This window comes from Peromyscus eremicus, chromosome 20 (genome assembly GCF_949786415.1).
Source record: "Peromyscus eremicus chromosome 20, PerEre_H2_v1, whole genome shotgun sequence".
Classification (NCBI taxonomy): Eukaryota; Metazoa; Chordata; class Mammalia; order Rodentia; family Cricetidae; genus Peromyscus; species Peromyscus eremicus.
Window position 1 is genome coordinate 55,603,319 of NC_081436.1, and position 22,344 is coordinate 55,625,662.

Below are 22,344 nucleotides of genomic sequence, written 5' to 3' on the forward strand. Positions count from 1 at the left end.
TGTCTTCTTATCTATTTGACTAGAAACTCAGTTGAGTCTATAAGGTCTAGTAGACAAAGCAGGGCTTGCGAGTCCTGGGTCTGTGGTCTATGCTTTTGACACAGATTTGTGTACAACCAAGTCCCTTTTGGGTGATATGGTCTAGGTTGATTTAATAATTATGCAATGACTAAAGCTTATTCAGACAGGATTGTACTCTGTTTCTAGTTCTACCCATATCTGGATGACAGGGAATGAGCCATTTTACTCTTGAAGGCTTCAACACTGTTCTGTGAAATAAAATATCAACAGACATGGGGGCACATACTTGTATGTGCAGCACTGTGCAGGTAGAAGCAGGAGTCTCAGAAGTTCCAGGCCAGACTCAACTGCATAACAGAACCCTGTCTCAAAACCAATAAACACATAAGAACTATCATAAATAACATGCTCAAAAAATAACAGCTCAATTTATATTAGACTAGCAAGATTTTTAACTATAGGAGAGACAAGGCAAAATTAACCAAATAATGCCCGTTTGAAAGTAGCAATACTTAATATATATCTTAACCACAGTGCTAGGGACTTTGTTGAATTATTTAAGCTTTAGGGTGTTTGTGAGGTAAGTATTCTCTTAATTTTTAAAGGAGACTCAAAGAAGTTAATCTTGGACAGAAGGATGGGTACTAATCATTCTGCAAATTGTTCTCTCTTCTGTTCTGTTGCCTTACTCTTGTTTTTACCAATAGCATAAACCTGTACACACCCTGTTCTTGCATTTGCTTGCCTGCTTCTCAGTCTTCTTCCTTCCTAGAATGATGGCTCCCTTTCCTCCCTAGAATGATGAGTCCTACTCTAACCTACTTGAGTGAAGCAATATAAACAATATGAATATCTGGCATGAAACAGGTATAATAGATGTTCAGGAAATGAGTGGGGAAAGAGTCCACTGATGCTGTGCATAGCCTTACTGCCTCCACGGAATTCCAGAGGCTGGTTTATACTTCCAGCCCCAAATATCACATATCACTATAATGCTGTGTCTCCTTTCTTCTCTGGCATATAAGATCTTGATGGCAGGACTAACATTTTGGGCATATTTTTATCTCTACCTTAAAACAAGGTTTTATATAAAATGCTGAAAGTAAAAGTTGAATTTAGAAAAAAAAGATTCCTTCTCTAAAAGAGAGATGGTAAATCAATTTATGTTGAACCTCCAAAAGTTTTTTGAGGCACAGTTTTCATTCTGTGAAAATAAGAATTATTGAGTAGACTGTTATAAAGAATTTAGGAAGGTTAAAGAACCAAGGAGATTCTAATTTAATGTGATCTATGCTTGGATCATGTTCAATACCAAATGTTGATGATGCTATGTTATCACAAAGTTAAGTGAGATGGGATTTGTCACCAAAGGTTACAATTGTCACTCTGACAGCTCTTTTTGTTTTTTCTTACCCTCCTACTGTCACATTCAATCAACTGTGGCTTCCCTGTTACTTAGAAGTTGTAGAAAGCTGTTTCTCCCAGTACCACTCTGCATGTAGAGATGGTAACTTTGTCTTCTAGAGTTTATTAATCTAGAATTCTCTACTACAATGGGCAAAGCATCTTCTTTAGGGAAATTCAGAGTTAAGTTTAAGGAAATGATGTATGTGCTAAGTGGCCTTGAATCTTTTTCAAACTAGTACTGTGACTTACGGATAATTTTTCAAGTCTTTTATCTAATGATTCATGGGTCTATGATACAGATTAATAATTGAAGATTTTTAGCTCTGGAAACAAAATTGGCCTTTAATTTTTAGCATTGATTTTCTAGCAATATCTAAATGTTGTTATGGCAACACTGTGCTTTTAACAAACATGGAATCAAGTTTTCTAGAAGAGGAAGAACCCCAAGAATGATTAGATCAGCAGTTGTGTAGGAACAAGCACATGCGGCCTTGGAAAAGACACAATTTAAATCAATGGGGGTGATGTCCTGGTTCTCATCAAGTCAGGTTCTCAGCTTTCCCATCAAGTTCTCCTAACTTACCAGAAGAAAAACCTCACCTAGTCTACAGCAGTTGTTCTGGGTTACCATGCTGGCCAGAGCATATAGAAGTTATTAGACCTGGGACATTGCTATTTCTAATTTTCATCTTTTTCCTCAGTAAAATGGTGACAGAAATTTTATCTCTCTCCCAGGGATATTGTGTGAGAAGACAGTGACAAAAGTGTTCATGGCACTCCTTGGAACTGAATAAACACTGGAGAAATCAAAGACATCATTAGAAAACACATTACTTACTGTGTTTCAAGCACTGTTTGAAATACTTCATGTGTTGGTTAATTTAATTTCTACAACAGCACATAGGAAAACACTCTGATTACTTCCATTCAGAAAATGAGGGAATTCAGGCACCAGTTCCACTTATGAATGGTAAGATCAGTATCTGAGCCAGTCAGAACAGTGTCATGTCCCATTTTTCCTAAAAAGGTAACTTCTGTTCCTCAGGTTAAGAGATTGTTATCCTTTCTTCCACAAATGCTGAGACAGCATTTGGATAAAAGACCATTTATCACAACTTCTACTATCTATCATTCTATCTAATGGTTCTTACTCTATCATTGGAGAATGTTTCAATTCTTAATTAGAACACATAAGCCATTTTGTTTTAGAATGAATGTTAATAAATGTTATGAAATAAAACTGAATGGTATTACTAATGCCATACTTCTTTGCTTAAAAGCCTAAAGACCTCTGTAGATCAACCTGCTGCTTTAATATTGCAGCAATATGAAATACTTGGTTGAGTTTCAAGCATTGATTTGTTCATGTGTGCATATAGAATTACAATTTTAGGACATCTTAAAAATTGTCATTTTTAATATGAGAAATCTCCTACTTCATTCTTTTCTTATTCCCCTTATATTTACAAATTTTCTTCAAAATTTTGTATTACATCTTGGCATAGTATTTGTGTTTACTAATTTTTCTATTCTCTTTTCTAATAGAATGTGAGGTTCATGGGATGAAAATTTGTTCATTGCTGGTTTCTCAAGTTTTAAATTAGTTGCTAGAATATTTAAGGAGATAATCAATACATTTTTTTGTAAAATGACTTAATTAAACTGCTATGTATATATAGAAAAGTTTCATTTTTTCTTGGACAAATATAGCCCACTCCATCTTTGCCTCATATTCAACACCCTGTTAACATGGACCAGAATGTGAGGTTGTGGATCAAAGGCTGTGATTACACACTAGAATTAGAATTCTTGCTCTTTCAGGTTTTGAGGACCTTGAAAATCTTAAGCCTGAGATCTTTATTCATTAATAGTAATAGCAGCAAATGAGATGGCACGTGAAAGCCCCTTGGCACCATGCCTGACAAACAGTAAGAGTTCGGCAATATCACCTACCATAAATGTTACAACATGCCTGATACCATTGCAGCTGGGCAGATGGCTCTGCACTGGCACTGTCCGAAAGACCAGACAAGGAGTGTGGTGTGAGCTAGTGAAGGAGGAGTGTAAGCGGGCACGTTTTAACAGTGGTTCTCAAACCGGGATGAGGGAGTATGAGGAGGGCTTTAAGAAAAAAAAATTGGGAGGCTCTCCAAAAGTCTCCGTGCTCCGGGAGAGCCTACAATGTTGCCCACTTTTAGAATTTGAATCAGCTACTAAAGGGACAATTCTCTGTGTTTCAATGGGTTTAGAGTGGAGTAAATGTTGAAAACAAGCACATTAAGATAGAATATATTCACATCTTTATGATGAGTGTAAACATGCCAAATACAAAAAGGATTGGCTAGCTAGTACACATGAAAATCACTATTTGTTTCAGTCTTTTACGCATTGTATTTCCCACAACACTAATCTGTGACCATTTACCAGGCTGTTTCACTTCTTGGTGCTGACATTCAATTTCTGTTTAGGGGATGTGTCTTTGTGAATGTTTATGCTTGCTGGTCATTATTCTTCAAGAGGCTTGTATGAAAATTTATGGGTATTCCTGAAAGAATAAATTTCTCATTGTTACGAAATATTTTGATTCTGTACTTAATTTAAAAGAATATGTTGGGTCAAGTTTAGGTCAGTCAAAAGGTGGCCTTACTGAATAAATGGCATACTAATGATGAAAGCTTGGCTTTTAGATAGCAGAATTATTTGATAACACGCATTTGCAAAATTACTATTTCTTTTTTAAATGCCTTTAAGACGTTCTCCATGATCACTAAGATTCATTTGAGGTAAGTTAAGTTTACCACAGCCCAGTAGTTTGTATATCTGACTACTGAAGCATAAAAAGAAAATATATTTCCTTCTAGTACTTGAGCAGTGATTGCTTAAAATATTGTCTTAAAATGATAAGTGCTTTTTAAACTTACAGTATACACACACACAAATATGTGTCCATTTAAAAATATGATTATGACAGGAAAAATAAGCCTAGTGCAATTCAATAATATCTCTTGAGATTTATTCTGAGGAGGTGTACTCAGATGAGGAGCAGCTGGTAATAAGGACTGTTACTCATCAGTTTAAAAGGTATGGCTGACCACAGCAGTTTCCCACTTTTCTGAATTTTGCTCTGCACCAGATTTTGAGTGACTGACACAAAATTGGGAGCACTTCCCTAAGGAATAAACAGACATCCTGTGGTGGTGATGTATGAAAGTGATGCACAGATAGAGAACCTCTTCTGGCTTATTTCTCTAGTGTGCTCAAAGATTTCTGTGAAGCAAAGACACAGAATGAGCTTGTCTGCAAATGAGAAGTGAAGCACTCTTGTAGCCAACTCACTTTATTAAGAGCGTTTAGGTATCATGGTGCCGTGTACCTTTGGGATGGAGTTGGCAGTAAAGTCAAGAACTGTGGGCTTTTATTCCAAGTCTAATTTCTTCTAAGTGGGTTTCCCGAATTCTTTAGAGACAAAGTGGAAAGAGTCAAGACATCTGATTTAAAAAGGGAAGTGACTCAACAGCGGATATGTATGCTGGAGATGTGGAGAAAGGAGAGACCTCCCTTAAGATGGGGGTGAGGGGTGGGAGAAATTTCTCCCTGTGAGCATTTCTTTTCTTTTTTTTTTAAATTTAGAGAGGTATTTGGCCTCTGTTGATTTGGATTAGGGCTTCAGATGGAACTTTTTAGCAAATAAAGAGAGCCGGGCCCTGCAGTAATTCATCCAATCTGATTCAGTCTGGCCGTCTGCCTTAAGATCTCGCATCAGTGAAGAGGGTAGAGTGCCATGTGTAAAATAGTACTAATTGAAATGTATTCCTACGGCTGCACAAAAGAAATCGCCTCAAGGATACTATCAGTTTAGCTTGTGGGGAACAAACTGGTCCATCCAAATATAGTTTAGCAGAGTGAATCCAGGATAGACCCATTGGAAAGTGATTATTCACATGTCACTAATAAATGCAGATGTTCAGTAATTTATGATCTTGCTAGCTCAGTTCTAATCACGAATGGGACTTAACTCTGTTATCATGCTATTCATGATCTGTCTCCCCTGTTTTCTTTAGTGGACAGCTATGTGACTTCTCTTCCTGCAATTACCTGCACCAATCCCATCAGGAAAATAAAGACCAGCTTGCAAGGACTCGTTACTTTCTCTCCTATAACTAGACTTGATCTGCACCCATGATAACCCATCTCTCCTCATTTCGCTTGTAGTCCTGCTTCTATCCATTCCTTCATCCATCTGTTTACTGAAAACTTACTGAATCCTGCCGTGTGGGCCATTCAGTACCAGGCATCGCAGATAGTTCAGTGAATCAGATACACAATTCCTGCTGATAAGGACAAGGGAGATGATTTCTTTTTCTGTAACCCTTCTTACCACCTTGGGCATCAGTATTAAGTCTTGTTCTACCTCAACAAATAATTCCTTCTATTCTATTGGCTCTTTCTCATGAAGATTTAAAAGACTTGGATTCTTCTATCTTCAGAAGGAAAGCCAAACATCTCTCCATGTTATCACTGTTTTCTTCATCATTGGCTTGCCTGTGACTGCTCTTTCTGGTTCTTTCTCCATCCATAATCTATTGTCTCCCTGCAGCATCATTCACCTCCCTCAGTGCTTTAGAGAGTCTGCACTCACCACATTTACCACCAGCCCTTTGAGGGCTTATCTTTACAATTTTCTACTGATCACTATTGAAACAGTAGCCTGATTTTCTTGCTTACACACAGGGTATTTTCTTTTCTTGTCAGTTTCTTTATCCCTAGAACTCTGGCTACTTTAAGGTTTCCTTCCTGACCACAGCACTTCCTCCAGTGACACAAGTCTGTTCTTGTACCATCATCACCATCTACATGCCACTTGCTTAGAACTCTGTGTTTATAAGATAACTGATTCTTCCAAGCCCAAGATCTATATTATTAACCATGCCTTTGTGGACTCTAAATATCTCAGAGGCAAGGCAGGTTCACCCCATTGCAATGTATTATTCCCTATTTACTGCCCTCATTGATGTAAAATGCACTCCCCATGAAGGATACTATTAATTTATGGTTATTGTTTCCATATTCCAGGCACTATGACAAGTGCTTAAATTGGTTTTTGTACTATTCCTAATTATTTTTGAACAAAGCTATTACTATTATCGTTTTTGACAGATGTACAAACTGAGGCTCAAGATTGTAAATTAAGTGGTTCACATAGCATTGGATGGGCCAATCTTGGCTCTGACACAATGCTACAATATTCTAGAATTCATGCTCACAAATTCAATACTACCTTCTCTTCCAATAGTTCGAGGATCACCTTTGAATTCTCTTTCTTTCATTTTCTACCCATCTATTCACACTAAATCCATCGATTCTATTCCAAATGAACTTTAGTCTTTCTACATTCATTGTCATTTATCTAATTTGGGTACCCCTTTGTATGATGACTCACGTTGCTGCAGATCTCCCCAACATAATGTCTTTGACCCTGGCTCTCAATTATTTTCCTATATAGAAGATATTCATAGATCTTGCTGCAACACAGGTTTTTGCCTTGCAATCTCCTGGTGATTTTTTTCATAGCCTATAAATCTTGTCCAGCTCCCTAAGTAGATTAGATAAAGAGATTTTCAATTGCCTTCATCTTTCATTAGTCCTAAGGAGCCACTGGCAGTTACTGGCAGGGTCATTCTTCCAGGCCTTCTTATCTTTACTTGTATAGTTTCTTCTGCTGAAACCATCATCTTTCCATTCCAACCACAAATACCTATTAACCAGCAAGGCTCAGCTTAGGAGTTCTAGTTTCCACATAGCTTCCTGTTTGCCTACTTCTTCCCAGACACAAAAAGATGATGCTTACTATCACAGCTCTTATTGTTTTGTGGCTTTAGTTATTGTGGTGGGTTGAATAAGAATGGCCCCAGTAGACTCATATGTTTGAATGCTTAGACATCAGGGAGTGGTACTACTTGGGAGGAATTAGGAGGAGTGGCCTTGTTGAAGGAAATATGTCACGAGGGGTGGGCTTTGAGGTTTCAAAAACCCAAGCCAGGCCCAGAGTCTCACTCTTCCTGCTGCCTGTGGATCCAGATGTAGAACTCTCAGTTTTTCCTCCAAAATTATGTCTGCCTGCTTGCTGCCATGCTTCCCACCGTGACGAAAATGAACTAAATCTCTGAAACTGTAAGCAAGCCCCAGTTAAATGCTTTCTTTTATGAGAGTTGCCTTGGTCATGATGTCTCTTCACAACAATAGAACATTGACCGAGACAGTTACTATTTTACTTTCTTTTTTGGATTGCAAACTTCTTGTGAGCAGAAAAATTGCCTCACTCAGATTTGCAACATGGTGCCTTAACACAGTGCCTGGCCTACTGGCCTAGAAAGTTATTATTATTATTATTATTATTATTATTATTATTATTATTATTATCATCTCACAGGTGAAAAGTGCATATCTGTCCAGGATTTATATATCTGCTCTTTATTTCTCATGTTTGCTCCCTCATAAAACACGATGGAAGGGATTATAAGAGCTTAACTAGACCATGCCAAATCCAGAGGAGGACCTCCACTTTGCCCTGCAGTTGGTTTAGACACAGCAACTGATTTGATCGCTCTTAACATTGAGAGATAGCTAATTGATTCCTAAAGAAATTCCTGGAGATTCACCCTGGCACTTTAAGATCTTTAGTTAAATATTTCTCCTATAATTTTACTGTTACTCTGAGCCTATTTTCATCTTTCTTGATAAAGTATAAAACACATCGGGGAATTCTTTTTTTCTGCCCTATCTCACAGCTGTGTTATCATTCAAATATTAACAAAGTGGGATCCATCCAAGCTAAGCATTATAAGAGGAAGCATGCTGGGTATCAACCCTGAACACCGATGAACACCTTGTGCCACTTCATTTTACGATCTTCAGATCTTCGTGGAGTGCTCAGCACTTCCTCGCCATAGTGTTCCCAGTCTCATAATGACATCACATATCTCACTGAGTCGCTTATTTCCTGAGATAATCACTGTTGCCCAAATAAACACACTGAGCTCACCTATATTCACAATCTCCATACCAATCAAAGAATAATGGCTCCAAGTGGAAAGGCATGGGATACTTTACGTGTTCACAGCTACTATAGAGTTATGCCTAGGGCAGTCTGGCAGGGTGTGTAGCCAGAAGGGAACCATGTTGTTTATGAGAGGCAGCAACACTTTATTTTCTAAATGCTATACATTTTTGTTTCAACTATATATGGTTATCATTCTTTTAGACTATGCATTCAATTTGTATGTCTTCTCCCTTTAAATTTTACACAACTCTACAGTGTTGTACTTGACTCAAGCACCAGGCCATGCCTTTTGCTTTAGATAGGCCCACTAACTCTTTTAACTGTGTCCTTTCATGCTCCCTGGCTCATTACTTTTACTATCCTTTCCCTCCAAACTGGGAACATCCCCTAAAACTCTCTTTTACTGCATGGACATGTATTGAGAAGGAAAAATAGTCATTTTATCTTTAACAAAGTCTCTCATTCTTTTTTCTCCATAAGAGTAGCATTAGTTGTTCGTCTGTCCTTCCTTCTTTAAATCCAATACTTGTCACACCTTTTTTCTGTTATTCCAATGATTCCCAAGTCCACGTATTTGGTGCTGACAGCCCACTTTCTAATATTCTCCACCCCTACATATTACTTGGAGTCTTAAAGGAAACTTTTCTGATAGTGTTTTTAATATCTTTTCATTGATATTACCTTTGATAACTTTACCATTTTCAGTCACCTGAAGGAAATCTGCAGAGTAACATTTGATTCTTTTATTTCCTTCATCCTTCATGAGCAGGGTTCACTCACCACTTATTATGGTCACATGCATCAAGAGGCATCATGCAATGTACGGCATTGTGGGAGAGGCAGATCCAACAGCAATATGGTGAGCTATACCAATGAAAGAAATAGAGAACCACAAGTTCTGCCTGGAAAGAACAGGAAAGCCTGAACTGAGTAAGGACCCACTAAAGGATGGATGGAGAACAACACACCCAATAAGAGGCTGTAGAATGCTTAGGAGTAAGGGATGACTTAACTGGCTTCAAGATGTGGTAGAGCAGTAGATTTCAACTTATGGGTCACCTAAGACCACCAGGAAACACAGATATTTACATTATGATTTGTAACAGTAGCAAAATTACAGTTATGAAGTAGTAACGAAACAATTTTATGGTTGGGGGTCACTACAATATGAGGAACTATATTAAAGGGTCACAGCATTAGGAAGGTTGAGAACCACTGTGATAGAGTACAGAGGATAGAAGAATGAGTTTGAGAAAATAATGAGAATTTATATCATTAATATTCCAACATACCATGATAATAACTTAGAATTTCAATATAGATGAAAGTATTGGATGATTTCAAGATGAAGAGTCACGGCGCTGCTTGCATTTTAAATGATTCTAGCAGTACTCTGAGCTGAATAGGAAGAGGAAATGAAGAGGCAAGGAGATTGCTTCATGAGCCTCTGTCAGTTTGCTGAGAGAGAGAGACTTCAGGAGAAGAGGCAGTTTTGAAAATGACAGCTAAAAAATTAACAAAAAAGAACAGATTATAGTCCCAAAAATACTGCCAGAGATAACTGAAGGCCTATTTGGAATGAAACTTCAAGAGGGCAGTGGCTGCGGTTTGCAGAATGGGGCTTTCTCTAGCATTCATTGCTGGATGCATTATGTTTGGTTTTCTGAAATCACTGTTCCAACCTCAGTCTCTGTGTCTTCTTAGTTTATTTTCCATGTTGGCGTAAAAATGAACATTTGGCTTATATGCCATCATTTCTTATACAGAGATCCTTATTTTCATACTGGCCTCTCCTCTATTCCTCTATGGTAATAACATCATTTCACACTTTCTTTCCTTTATCTGAAATGACTCTTCTTTCATTCCTTTTAACTATCCTCCCCAAGCCTCCATATAACTTTCACACTCCCAGCTCCAAGAAATTTATTTAACTCTACAATATTAATTATTGAATTTTTTCCCCTTGCCCTTACATTCTGGAAGAGAAGTACTATGTTCAAACCCTAGGTTTATTAGTAGAGATGTGATCTGGGGCAGTTATTAAGAATTCCTATTCCATAATTAGTTCCCGATTCTCAAGATTGTTGTGGAGATTTACTGAGTGAGTATGTGTGTTCAAAGCACCCAAATAGTATAAACCATATAATAAAAGGTCGATGAATGTTTCTCATCTGTCATGTACACTTAGTGTGCTTCTCTCTGAGCACATAAAAGGAGCTCAGGTCTGACTTACTGATTTAGTATTCTTAATATTTTGTTAGATATGATGACTGTCTGTAGTAGAAATATCAGTCTATACCTATCTTGACATTTTATGAATGAGCAAATTTAAGTGGTGTTTTTAAAATAAGTGCTCTCACTAGACACTGAAGGCTAGCAAATAAGAACCCCAGCACCTGGAGTGGATTATCTCTTTCTGAGTTCTTGGCCAGTGAGATCTTATAGATCCACAAACAATATAGCCAATACTCTTGTTTACCCTCCAGAACATGACAGGAAGATCCTATTGTTGAAGACACCATAGACCTGAACAATAGAATGGAGAAATCAAATTGTCACTGACCTGGAAAATACTAAAATTTGGTCTTATTTTATGTGAATGAGTGTTTTGTTTTCATGTAAGTCTGTGTATAACATGAATTCTTGGTGTACACAAAGGCCAGAGGAGAGCCCCAGATACTTTGCAACTGAAAATACAGGCATTTTTGAGCCACTATGTGAGTGCTGGGAATTTAATTGGGTAGAGCAACCAGTGATCTTCATTGCTGAGGCATCTCTCTAGCCCCCCTGACCTGGAAGCTTCATCCCTACTGGATAGGCTTTGTAGTACCAGAAGTTTCTATGTATACTCCTAGAGGATAAAAGTAATCATTAGTCTTACCTAGCTGTGAACTCTGGGAGCTTCAATAATACTGTCCTAGAAAGACTGGGACAGCACTGTCCCAGTAGTAGCATGAACACCAGGGGCATGACCAACCACTTTCTGATTGGATTTAAGGCCCACTCCACTTTATCAGGACCAGAACCTGCTGCTAGACACATCATAGGCCCTATGAAAGAGCCTACTACTATTATTCTAAAAATGAATATGATGTTAAATTAACTCCTAATGATTTATTGTCATATCCATATATTAATATATTTCTCAACCCTCATAAGGGACAGTTCTTTCTGCAGAAGATGATGATTAACACAGAGACCCATAACTGGTCAAAGTCCAGAGATAAAGGGACTTTAGAATGCTCAGCTCTAAATAGGACATCTATACCACACCTCCCCCTCTCAAGGCTTAAGGATCATGGTAGAAGAGGGGGAATAAAAACTGTCAGAGCCGGAAATCGTGGGTGACTACAAGGGAGCTGTTTTCTGGGCACACGAGGCAGTTGCACAAATGAATTCACACTGGTTCTGACAGTATAAGCTCAAGGCAGACAAAACCGGAGCTTGGAGGTGGGCACAGAGTCTTACCCCTGGTTGAGGAGCTCCTGGAGACTGACAACTGCTGGGAGAGGGAACGTTCATTTTCTCTAGGGATATGGCCCATGGTAGGTTGCCTATACTCCAGTGGAAGGGTACACATTCAAGAGCATAAAATGAACCTGATTGGTTTTAAAAAAAAAAGGACACAAAGTTGTGTAAATAGGAAAAGGGGTTAGATCTGTGTGGAGTTGGGGGAGGGGTGAATATGATCCTAATACATTGAATGAAATTCTTAAAGCAATAATATATAATAATATAAATATTTAATTAGATGTAATGTTAATTTTTGAGTACTTATGATATAGTATGTTACTTCAGAGCAACCTAATGAATCAATCTTAATATCGTATTTTATGCATTGATAGAAAGTATAGTGAACCGGGCTGGCTGGATGCCTCAGTGGGTAAAGGAGCTTGTCAGTCTGGTCACATGAATCACTCCCCAAGACATTTATGATGGAAGGAGTGAACCAACTCTTGCAAGTTGTTCTCTGACCAGCATATGCACATACGCAGGTGCGTGTGCCCCCCACAGTAAATGCAATAAAAATAAAAACTTTAAAAGTATAATAAATTAACTTACCAAAAGCTATAGAGATAGTAATCTGATTCTTGTCCTCTGCTTTTCTGGCTATAGAGGACATACTTTCCTGCCTCCCAGTATTTTTCTAGTGTACAGAATCCTTTGATTTACTTTGGCTTAAACTGAGACCCTGAATGCAACATCATCAAAACATAAAACTAAAGAGGGCCTTACAGGGAAGGGTACAGAATCACATCAGTGAAAAATTGAAAGGCATAAAGTTGGTGTGTATGTGTGTGTGTGTGTGTGTGTGTGTGTGTGTGTGTGTGTGTGTGTGAATCTTAGTTGATATATTGGATCTGTAGGGAAGAAATAAATACAGATAAAAATGTTCTTCTCCCTGCATTCTGTGCTAAGTGTGTTCCAGCATTCTGCTGCATTCCAGCTAAGACTCGGTCTTTCTTACCTATCAAATTTTGCTATTAAAGTCTGCTGATTTTGTTTTTGCATATTTCTCATCTGCGGTCCTTCCTACCCATCTCAACCATTGCTTCTTACCCCAAGTCTTAGATCCTTCTTGCTGGATTGCAATGATCTCATTTCTGGCTCCCTGATTCTCACTGGCTAGATCATATAATTTTGAGAACCAAGTTAAAAAAGTCAAGTCCCATTTTCTACCAGTACTAGGAAAGCCTGTGGTTGGTTCTCTAGTGTTTTATGACCAAGTGTAGATGCCTTCAGATGTCACAAAGTGCCTGCCAGGGTCTTATTATGGACACCTTGGTCACCCAGATGACTTCTGCTTCTATGAAAGTTTGTGCATTTTGTCTTGGCTTGGCAGACACTTGATTGTTCTTTAAGAAATGGAGTAGGTCTCACTGCAGTTGAGACTTGCTCTCCAACCTTAAGTGCCATAATCACCGCTTTGTTATTGCCTCTTCTGTACACTGTAAACCTTAACTGCCGGCCTCTCTCTTTTAATTAGTGTCAATCTTTTCCATCTTACAGTAAGTTCTAAACAACATTGACTATAATGGCTTCTCTACAATAGTGCCTAGCATAAAATTGGTGCTCAATTAGTGATTACTGAATTAAATAAACAATAAATAAACAAAGCCAGAAAACATGATAAGGTTTTTCAAAGCCAGTCAGAGGAGAGTGGAAATACTTTTTATAGGACATGATGTGTGTGAAGTATTTTAGGAAAATTAGTCACGCGGGGACATTTACCTGGCTCTATTACTGTCTTTGCACTTGGGCACATATTGGTTATCTTCCTTGGGTTGCCATTGCCTTACTTCTTTGCTCCTCCATTTAGGAGAGGATTTTTAAAGCCCATGGAAAAGGCAAGTGAACTTTGTATTACAAAGTGAATTATTGTCTGAGTCTGCAGTGTTTCTGAGTTAGCCATGTCAGAGTTGTAGGGACAAAAATAGTCCTAAAGGTCTTATCTACTAAGTTAATCATCACCCACTGATTAGTTCCATTTGGGTTATTTTGGATTTTAAGGAAGGATTTAATAGAAGAGGTGCAAATTTTACTTATAATTAGAGAAGGATGTGGCATGCATAGGCAGCGTTTTTTCATGGGGCAAAACACTGTTGGGTATGACTAAGACCCTAAGTACACATACATGTACTTTTTACACTTTTACTTACATTACGTATGAAAAGTGATGTTTTTGAGGTATAACCACACGAAGAGAAATATGCTGGTAAATATTTCCCATTTATTTATCCAGAAAAAGGAGGAAAGACTTTATCATTACATTTATTGATTTCTGTAGTGAAGTCACACTCTACAAGGTCAGTTTTAGGCAATGTTGTGATGGTACCAGGTGCAGGGGTGGGAAGAGACATGTGACAGCCTGCTCTTGTCAAACCCGGGAAGAGACTGACAGCCTGTTCTTGTCAAATCCATGTTCCCAGGATGAAGTACACCACTGCGTCCTTAGACTTGTCCTTACCATATTCCAAACTCAATGCTGAGCATAGTAGAGGATGCAAGGTCTCACTGCTAAGGCTATTGGAAGGTGTAGAAGGCAGACAGGTTAATAATTCTGAATGGCTAATATTGCTAAATCAGAAATATACGCAAAATACTTTAGAAGCATAGGACAAGCATTTAAATGTGTACTGCTAGCGAAGGAATTGGACGTGTAATTCTGCCTGAGAATGTCAGAAAAGGCTTTACAGTGTGCATGAAGGATTGATTTGAGATTTGAAAGACAATTGGGAAAGTGCCAGATGATGGAGTTTCTGGCTGAGAACAGAGCGTTGTCAGAGGACTGAAAATAACCCAGTGCTGCTGGAGCATGACGTGTAAGTTGAAAGAGCCATGGGGGATGAAGCTGAAAAGTATGGGATGGTGCCAGGATTTTATTTGTTATGCTGGGTAGTTTAAATGTTAGGCTTCAGGGAACCCTAAAAACTATTTTTGATACTGTAGCTCTGCACGAGAGAGAGAGCATTTAGTCAGCAATGTTGCAGAGTGGTTTGGTGGGGGGTAGAATGGGAGTTGGAGAGTCGGGAGAGGTGTGCATTGAAGCAGAACAGTGAGAGGTGGTGAACTGGCACAGTGGCCGTGTGGGTGGAGAAGTGGGTCAGCTGTGAGAGTTACCACTACAACCACCAGGTCTCTACTACTGCTTAGATTTAGGTTAAGGCACAAGAGGAGTGAAATGTGGTCAGGTGGACTCTTGGGTTTCTATCTGTAAACACAAAACAGGGGAGAGAGAGGCACAGGCACTTCACAGTTGTCCTCATTTCACCCCCACCCCAGTTTGTCGTCTTTCACAGAACCTTGTGGTTGACTCAGGATTGTTTGTGTGCATGGCACACATGGAGGTCCTTGAAGGGGAAAACAATTATCATCTGATATCCCTGCATCCTCCCATTTAGGGTGGTGTCAGGTACTTCCTGCTTGTGACAGGATGTTTCATGATATTCTAGAGGGCATCGACTGAATGAGACACGTAAAATTTCATTAAACGTTAATTCAGGTGTACATTTTACTTTTCTCCTACCTATTGCAAAGCAAACAAGACTGAGCATATGTTACAGATTAGCCTCTACTGCCTGAAAATTTGGACTAAAAAAAAAAATCCACAAGGAACTGTATAGATAAGTATGGCTTGTGATTCTCAAGATCTTCTGGTATGTCGGCCAAACTGAGAATTCTGCAGTGGCACAGGTTATGTGTAATAGTGAAAACTTGGCTGAAAGCTGCGAATCTAAAATTGCAAACAAACAGGGCACAGGGCTGTGCTTGTCTAGGATGAAGGACACAGAGCACGCAGTGGCAGAGGTTATTATCACTTAGTGTATTTATGGGAAATTCTCTTGAAACAATATACGAATCAGGAAATGGGAAGCTATTCTTTAAATAGAATCAAAATGGTATCCCTGTGTGTTAAGTGATAAACTGCTTTGTTTTTTTGCAACTTATATTGTTTTTACACTAGTATGAACACAGTTGAGTTCACAGGATTGGAAGAAATAAAACAATTGAACATGCAAGGCAAGCCTGTGTAAACAGTCTTAGCAAACTTGGGAAACTTTTTTGAAGACAAGGTTTCTCTATGTAACAGTACTAGCTGTCCTGGAACTAGCTCTGTAGACCAGGCTGGCTTTGAACTTGGAGATCCACCTGCCTCTGCCTCCCCAGTGCTGGGATTAAAGGCATGCGCCACCAATTTTAATGAAGGCTCAGTGATGAAAAGCCAACTAGTCTTTGCCTTGTGAGGGCAATCATTGGCTAAGTTCCTGGGTGAGAGGGAAGATTATGTTATGTTGAGCTGGATTTTGAAGCAGGGGAGGGGAGTTGTTCTCTAAGACGTGCATGCAGCTGCCAGCTGCATGAGTCATGCTACTTAAAAGACTTTGAGCTCCCAAACCCTACAGCTAGGACATTCCACCATGATGCCTCTGCCTCTTTCCTTTCTGTTTGTTTGTTTATTTAGAGTCTTGTTGTGTTTATTAAACTTCTCAGCTGCTCTGCTAGCTGGTCTTGAACTTATTATCTTCCTGCCTGAACTTTCAAGTGCAGATATTACTGAACCACCACTATGCTGGACTTCCTTTGTGCTTTGTCCGAGATTCTCTCTCTCTTTTTAAATACTTTAATTTTTTGAGATTATAATTACCTAGTTTCCCTCCTTCCCTTTCTCCCCTCCGAATCCTCCCATGTATCTTCACCTTGCTCTCTTTCAAACTCATGGCCACCTTTTCTTTAATTGTTATTGCTGCTGCTGTGTGCACGCGTGCGCGCACGCCCATGCGAGTGTATGTATTTGCACATATTCCTAAATGTATACATACAACCTGCCTCAGCCTGTATGATGCTACTTGCATGTTTTCAGAACTCTCTATTTGATACTAGATAACCAGTTAGTGTACTTTTACCCCGGGGGAGACTATTTCTCCTGTTTTCTGCATTCTTTAGTTGCCTGTGGTTCTTTGTCTAGAGTTGAGGCCATCGTGAGCCTTCCACCTTCCATGTTAGCGTGGCTAAGACTCCTGACGTCTTCCTTGTTTCTTTAAAGAGCACACAGTGGGCTAGGAAGATGGCTCAGTTGGGAAAGAGTTTGCTGCACAAACATGAGAACTGGAGTTCACATCTGCAGCACCCACATGTGGTGTTGCTTGTGTCGGTCACCCCGGCACTATAACTGCAAAAACAGGAGGATCCTGAGGAACTTACTGGCTGGCTCAAGATAAATCGGTGAGCCCTCTTAGTGAGAGAACTTGTCTAAAGAACAAGGCAAAGAACAACTGGAGAGGATACCCTTTGTCTAGCTTTGGCCTCCACACACACAAGTATGTACATATGTATATATCACTGCACACACGTGCACATGCACACGCACACACGGTGGGGAGCTAACATTAGAGAAAGACTGGAGGAAGGCAGCAGCATAAAAGAGTAGGTGCAGCACAACTTTTATTTCCATGAGCACACAGAATGGCTAGGGCTGCATCAGAACAGAGGGGTGGGGTGGTGGAAGGAAGATTTAATTCCTGAAAAGCAGTGATAATTGATGAGCCGCTGACAGGTGGGGAGAGAGCAAATATGAATCTTATCTAGTGCATCTCATTTGGTTCCAGCAACAACTATGCAAGTCAGTTGATGTACTCATTTTATTGATGAGAATACTGGGGCTTAGAAAAACTGATTAAGTCATGATAACTTTTACTGTTTGTGTTCTCTTTAATTTCAATGTTTTGGGAGTAAAAATGAGAAGCAAGCATAAATAATGTTGTGATTATAATAATTTAAACTGACCCATTTAAAATAGAAGAAAAGAAATATAAGAAAATGACTGGCTGTCTTTGACAGAGAGATTCCCCTTCTTCTCATTTTTAACTCTTTATGTGTCTCACATGACACCATTTATAACAACGCAAACACCATCATCAATGTCATCCCCAAATGGCATGTGTTACTTTAGAAAGGGAAGCTGTTTTTGTTTTGTGTCTTGGACTTTCGACATTCTTTCTAGTAAGCAGTTTATAGAAGGAACAGCTTTTTTTGAAGTATTTTGAAGAATGGATTAATCAAATAAACCTATTAAAACTGACAGAATCTCTGGAAGCTTCTATTGGGATGAGGTCACACTACTGTCCTGCTCCTCATGCTGTAAGACAAGAGAAATTGCTAAGTGGGGTCACTGGAAACAAAACCAGAAGCCTGGTCGGTAAAATATCTTGCATATCCCTGTAGGCCATGGGAAGAAACTATTTAAAATGAATTTGTTTATCGATAGTACAGAATTTTACCAAAAGATAAGAGTTTTACTAAAAAAGGTTTCTGTATTTCCAAATTTAAAATTCAGTAAGTTATGCAGAAATACACAGTCAATGATAGAGAAAGCTTCTCTTTGTAATGCTGAACATAGGAACTGAGTGGATGGAGGGATTTTGTGGCTTTGTGTAGGTTGAGCTAAAATATAACAAATACCACCATTAAAACCCTATCTCTTCAGAGTCAAACCACCCAACTGTAAAACAAAAGACTAATTCAATCAGGCAATCCCTTTACATAGCTTCTAGCCACAGAGTAGAGTTGAATTTAATTTATCTCAACTCAGGTGGTTTACTAAAACGTAATCAAGTCTTTGAGTAATACAAATAAGTTTTTTATCTAGATTTTTTACATTAGAGATACAAGTAAAAAACATCAAGCAAAGAAAACATCACATTTGTCTTTCATAGAAAAAACAATTTTTCTTTTATTTTCTTTAAAAATGTAGCCCTCTAAGCTATGTATATTTGATTTTATTTAGTAACTTGGCTACAAGGCCCTGGCCCAGATAAATATTTATTAAAATGTAAATTACACTTGCCTAAAAGAAAAAATCAGAGAGAAATATTAAAATAAAAGTCCTTAGGTTATAGGACATGGAGATTTGAACCATATGAAGAATTAAGACTTTCCTAGAAAAGGAAGAGGCCAGAAGTTAGGTCACTCAGTTTGGAACACATTGGTCTCACTCACAGCTGTCAGCAACAACTATACAAGTCAGTTGATGTGCCCACTTTACTGATGAGAAACCAGGGCTTAGAAAAACTGATTAAGTCATGAATACTTTCACTTTTTTGAGAATAATTTCAATATTTTGGGAGTCAATATGAACCTGCTACCACACTGAATGCCCCTTTTCTCATCCTTTGTGTCTCATATGTTCACCTTGCTTTAAATTTGCCCTATAGAACAGTGGTTCACAACCTGTGGGTCGTGACCCCATCAGGGTCAAATGACCCTTTCACAGAGGCCACCTAAGACCATCAGAAAACACAGCTACTTACCTTATGATTCATAACAGTAGCAAAATTAAAGTTATGAAGTAGCAGTGAAAACAATTTTATGGTTTGGTGTCACCACAACGTGAAAAACTGTATTAAAGGGTCTCAGCATTAGGAGGTTTGAGAACCACTGATGTAGAGGATCTTAATTAAGCTAGCAGATTACCACCAACTGCTCTCATGGGTAACTTTCTGCCATCCATGTCTCAACTTTCAAATCTTCCTTATCCAGAGCTGCCAGTTTCTCATCTCTAAACACTCTATCTTGCTCTCACATGCTCATCATTAACATTCTTTGAAAACATTGTCAACATGTAACATAATTAGCAATCTAAACTACATTATTAATGCTAACAGGTGCTAATGACTGTAATTGAAAGAAAGGACATCAGGCTAGACAAACAGCTTTAAAACATATATTTATATATATATATATATATATATAACAAAAATATAAATGTGAGTATAAAGAACAACTTTTCTCGCTACCCTTCCTTGCTGCTAATATTAACTCATATTTGATCCCCAATTAAATGTGCATATTCTTTATTATCTTATTGTATTTGCTAATATTTGTCTTGGCAGATGGCCGATGTATCTCTCTCCATCTCCATGAATCAAGCTTTGGGTAATGTCCAGCTACACCTTGTATTAGGTGACATTGCTGTCTGCCTACAGAAGTAAAGACTTGGTAGTAGTTACTCATGTGTCCCCTCTGTCTTCATAATAAATGTCATGTGAATCAAGTGTCATATCTCATTTAAAATGCTGCATGCATTCTCTTCAGCTACAGCCCACCTTTTATTGCAGACATTTTCACTTTTATTAGTTTGCTCTGTTGTGTGCCTGCATACATGTGTGTGTATTTATCCACTCACAATTCATAACATACTAGGTAACCTATAGTTTAAGAATTAATAGTATGGATGATCCACATACATGCCTTTAAAAGCACAGTTTTCTACCTATACAAATACAATACACTGTTTTCCTTGCAGAAAATAAAGAGAAAATTCAGGTGACTTGAAAGAAACAGCATTGTTGATTTCATGATTTCTGTTTTCATTATGAGAATAAATATTTACTGCATACTTACTACATTCAAAAGAGAAGGAAAAAGAGCTGAGAGGTAGGCTCCTAAGTACCTCAGGACAGTTGTGCAGACACAAACAGATGAGCATATATCATAGAGCCTTTTATTTTTATATTATCTTATAAATGATATGCTTTACTCACTAATAAAACCATCATTTCACTGCGGCCACATGTGCACTTAGGTAATCTGGGGGGCATAAAAGAGTTCCAGTTATGCTAAGCTAGAAAACCTACATTAAAAATTAGTTTTTAATTTATTGAGCTTGATATTGGTTATTCTTTTTGAAACATTTTTTTTCTGAGGAAAATGTATTTCCAGGTTCTGCATGCTAGGATAACTTGGAGAGAGCTAGGGAAAAGGAGTAGAGAATCATCTTTCATCAAGATCAACCAAATAAGGCTGATTACCTGTCTTTGCTGGATCAGTTATGAGTAACTATACACTTCTAGAAAAGTTTCATTATTTCGACTCATTGGTATCATCTCAAATTCTCTTGATAATTGTGTAGTAAAATTCCTGAAAGGTAATTCTTTGTCAGATCTCTACAGAGGGCTAAAGTTTTCTAAATGTTCAGTTAACATTTTTGGAGAGGCACAAGTGTTTTAAATCAAGATTTCTGGGGTTCTGTCTACAGGCCCCTATATCTTAACAGGGAACTGCTTCCCACTGAAGTGCTATCAAATCCCTCCATTTATTTTTAGATCTTCAGTTGATCCAGAGGTGTGTTTAATATGCAAAGCAGAAGCTTAAACTGTAAAACATTTGCATGATTGTATTTTGGTTTGCCATCAGCTAAGTAGGACAAAGTTGATCCCATCTTATAAAAACTATTTCACATTTCCTCTCTTGATTTGGAATTTCAGCTTTGCTTACCTGCTTCCTGGAAGATACAGTGCTGTTGAAACATCTGTTAGTGGCATTTAAATTCAAATTCTTGTTCTGATGGGTTGAATCATTTTTCCACATCTTAGAGTTCTCCTTAGGGTCTGAAGGAATGGGGTTTAAGAAGAGGATTCTAGCTATAAATCCATAGAGTACAGTGGCCAGGATCATTGGTACTACATAGAAGACACCAAAGTCCATTAGGTAAATAGGTGAGTAGTAATTCCTGGAGATCTTGTAGCCACAGGATACCACAATAGCATCTTTGTAGGTGCTAATATTGAGATCCAGCAGGAAGAACCAGAGCATACAGTAAATGGATGTGAAGGCCCAGACAAAGATAATGATCTTTTTGGCTCTGGAAAATGTGCAGAGAAACTGGGCTTTGATGGGGTGACAGATTGCTATGTATCTCTCAATGGTAAAGGCTGTTATTGAACATGAGGATGCATTAATTCCTAAGTACTGGAGATAAGTAATGCAGAGGCAACCAGCATAGCCGTAGACCCAGGAACCGTAGATGCTGTCGGTTATATTGGGGAGGCCTGCAGCTACCAGGACCATGAGGTCTGCCACAGCCAGACTCACCAGGTAGCAGTTTGTGGGGGTTCTCATGTGCTTGGTTCTCATGACCACCAGGACTACCATGATGTTGCCCACAATGCCCAGTCCACAAATAATGAGCACGAGCAAGATAGTGACCACCTGGTACTCGAGCGTCACTGCTGCTTGTGGCGGGAGCTCGGTCTGGTTCACTTCACTGAGCGTTTCGTTCTCCATCTTCAGTGGCTTGAAGTTTCTCAGACACAGGGACTCTTTAAAACATCTCTCCAGCCTTCACTTTGAGTGAAGTAGTTCTTTCCCCTGTGAAAAGTCACACACATGTTCACTCACAATGCCCCGATTTCCAAGCAAGTACACTCACTGGCAACTCATTTCCTCTCTTTACACCTCTGAGTTTCTACAGAAATGGGGTCCCTAGGCACTTCTGAAAACCCTTTGTTTGCCGTTGGAGGCAGAATGAAGTAATTGTTTTGACCACATCACCTTGAGAGGGACAGGTTAACTCTCCC

General features: G+C 38.7%; 1 protein-coding gene across 2 annotated transcripts in view; it reads right to left on the reverse strand.

The window, feature by feature from the left end:
* The window catches only part of Trhr (thyrotropin releasing hormone receptor), a 35,070-nt gene extending 13,019 nt beyond the window's left edge, over window positions 1-22,051 (reverse strand). For both annotated transcript variants that reach the window (XM_059248092.1, XM_059248091.1), the window contains exon 1: window positions 21,263-22,051. In XM_059248092.1, the coding sequence (XP_059104075.1) occupies window positions 21,263-22,051 (789 nt within the window). The remainder of the gene's footprint in view (window positions 1-21,262) is intronic.
* Between the last annotated feature and the right edge of the window lie 293 nt (window positions 22,052-22,344).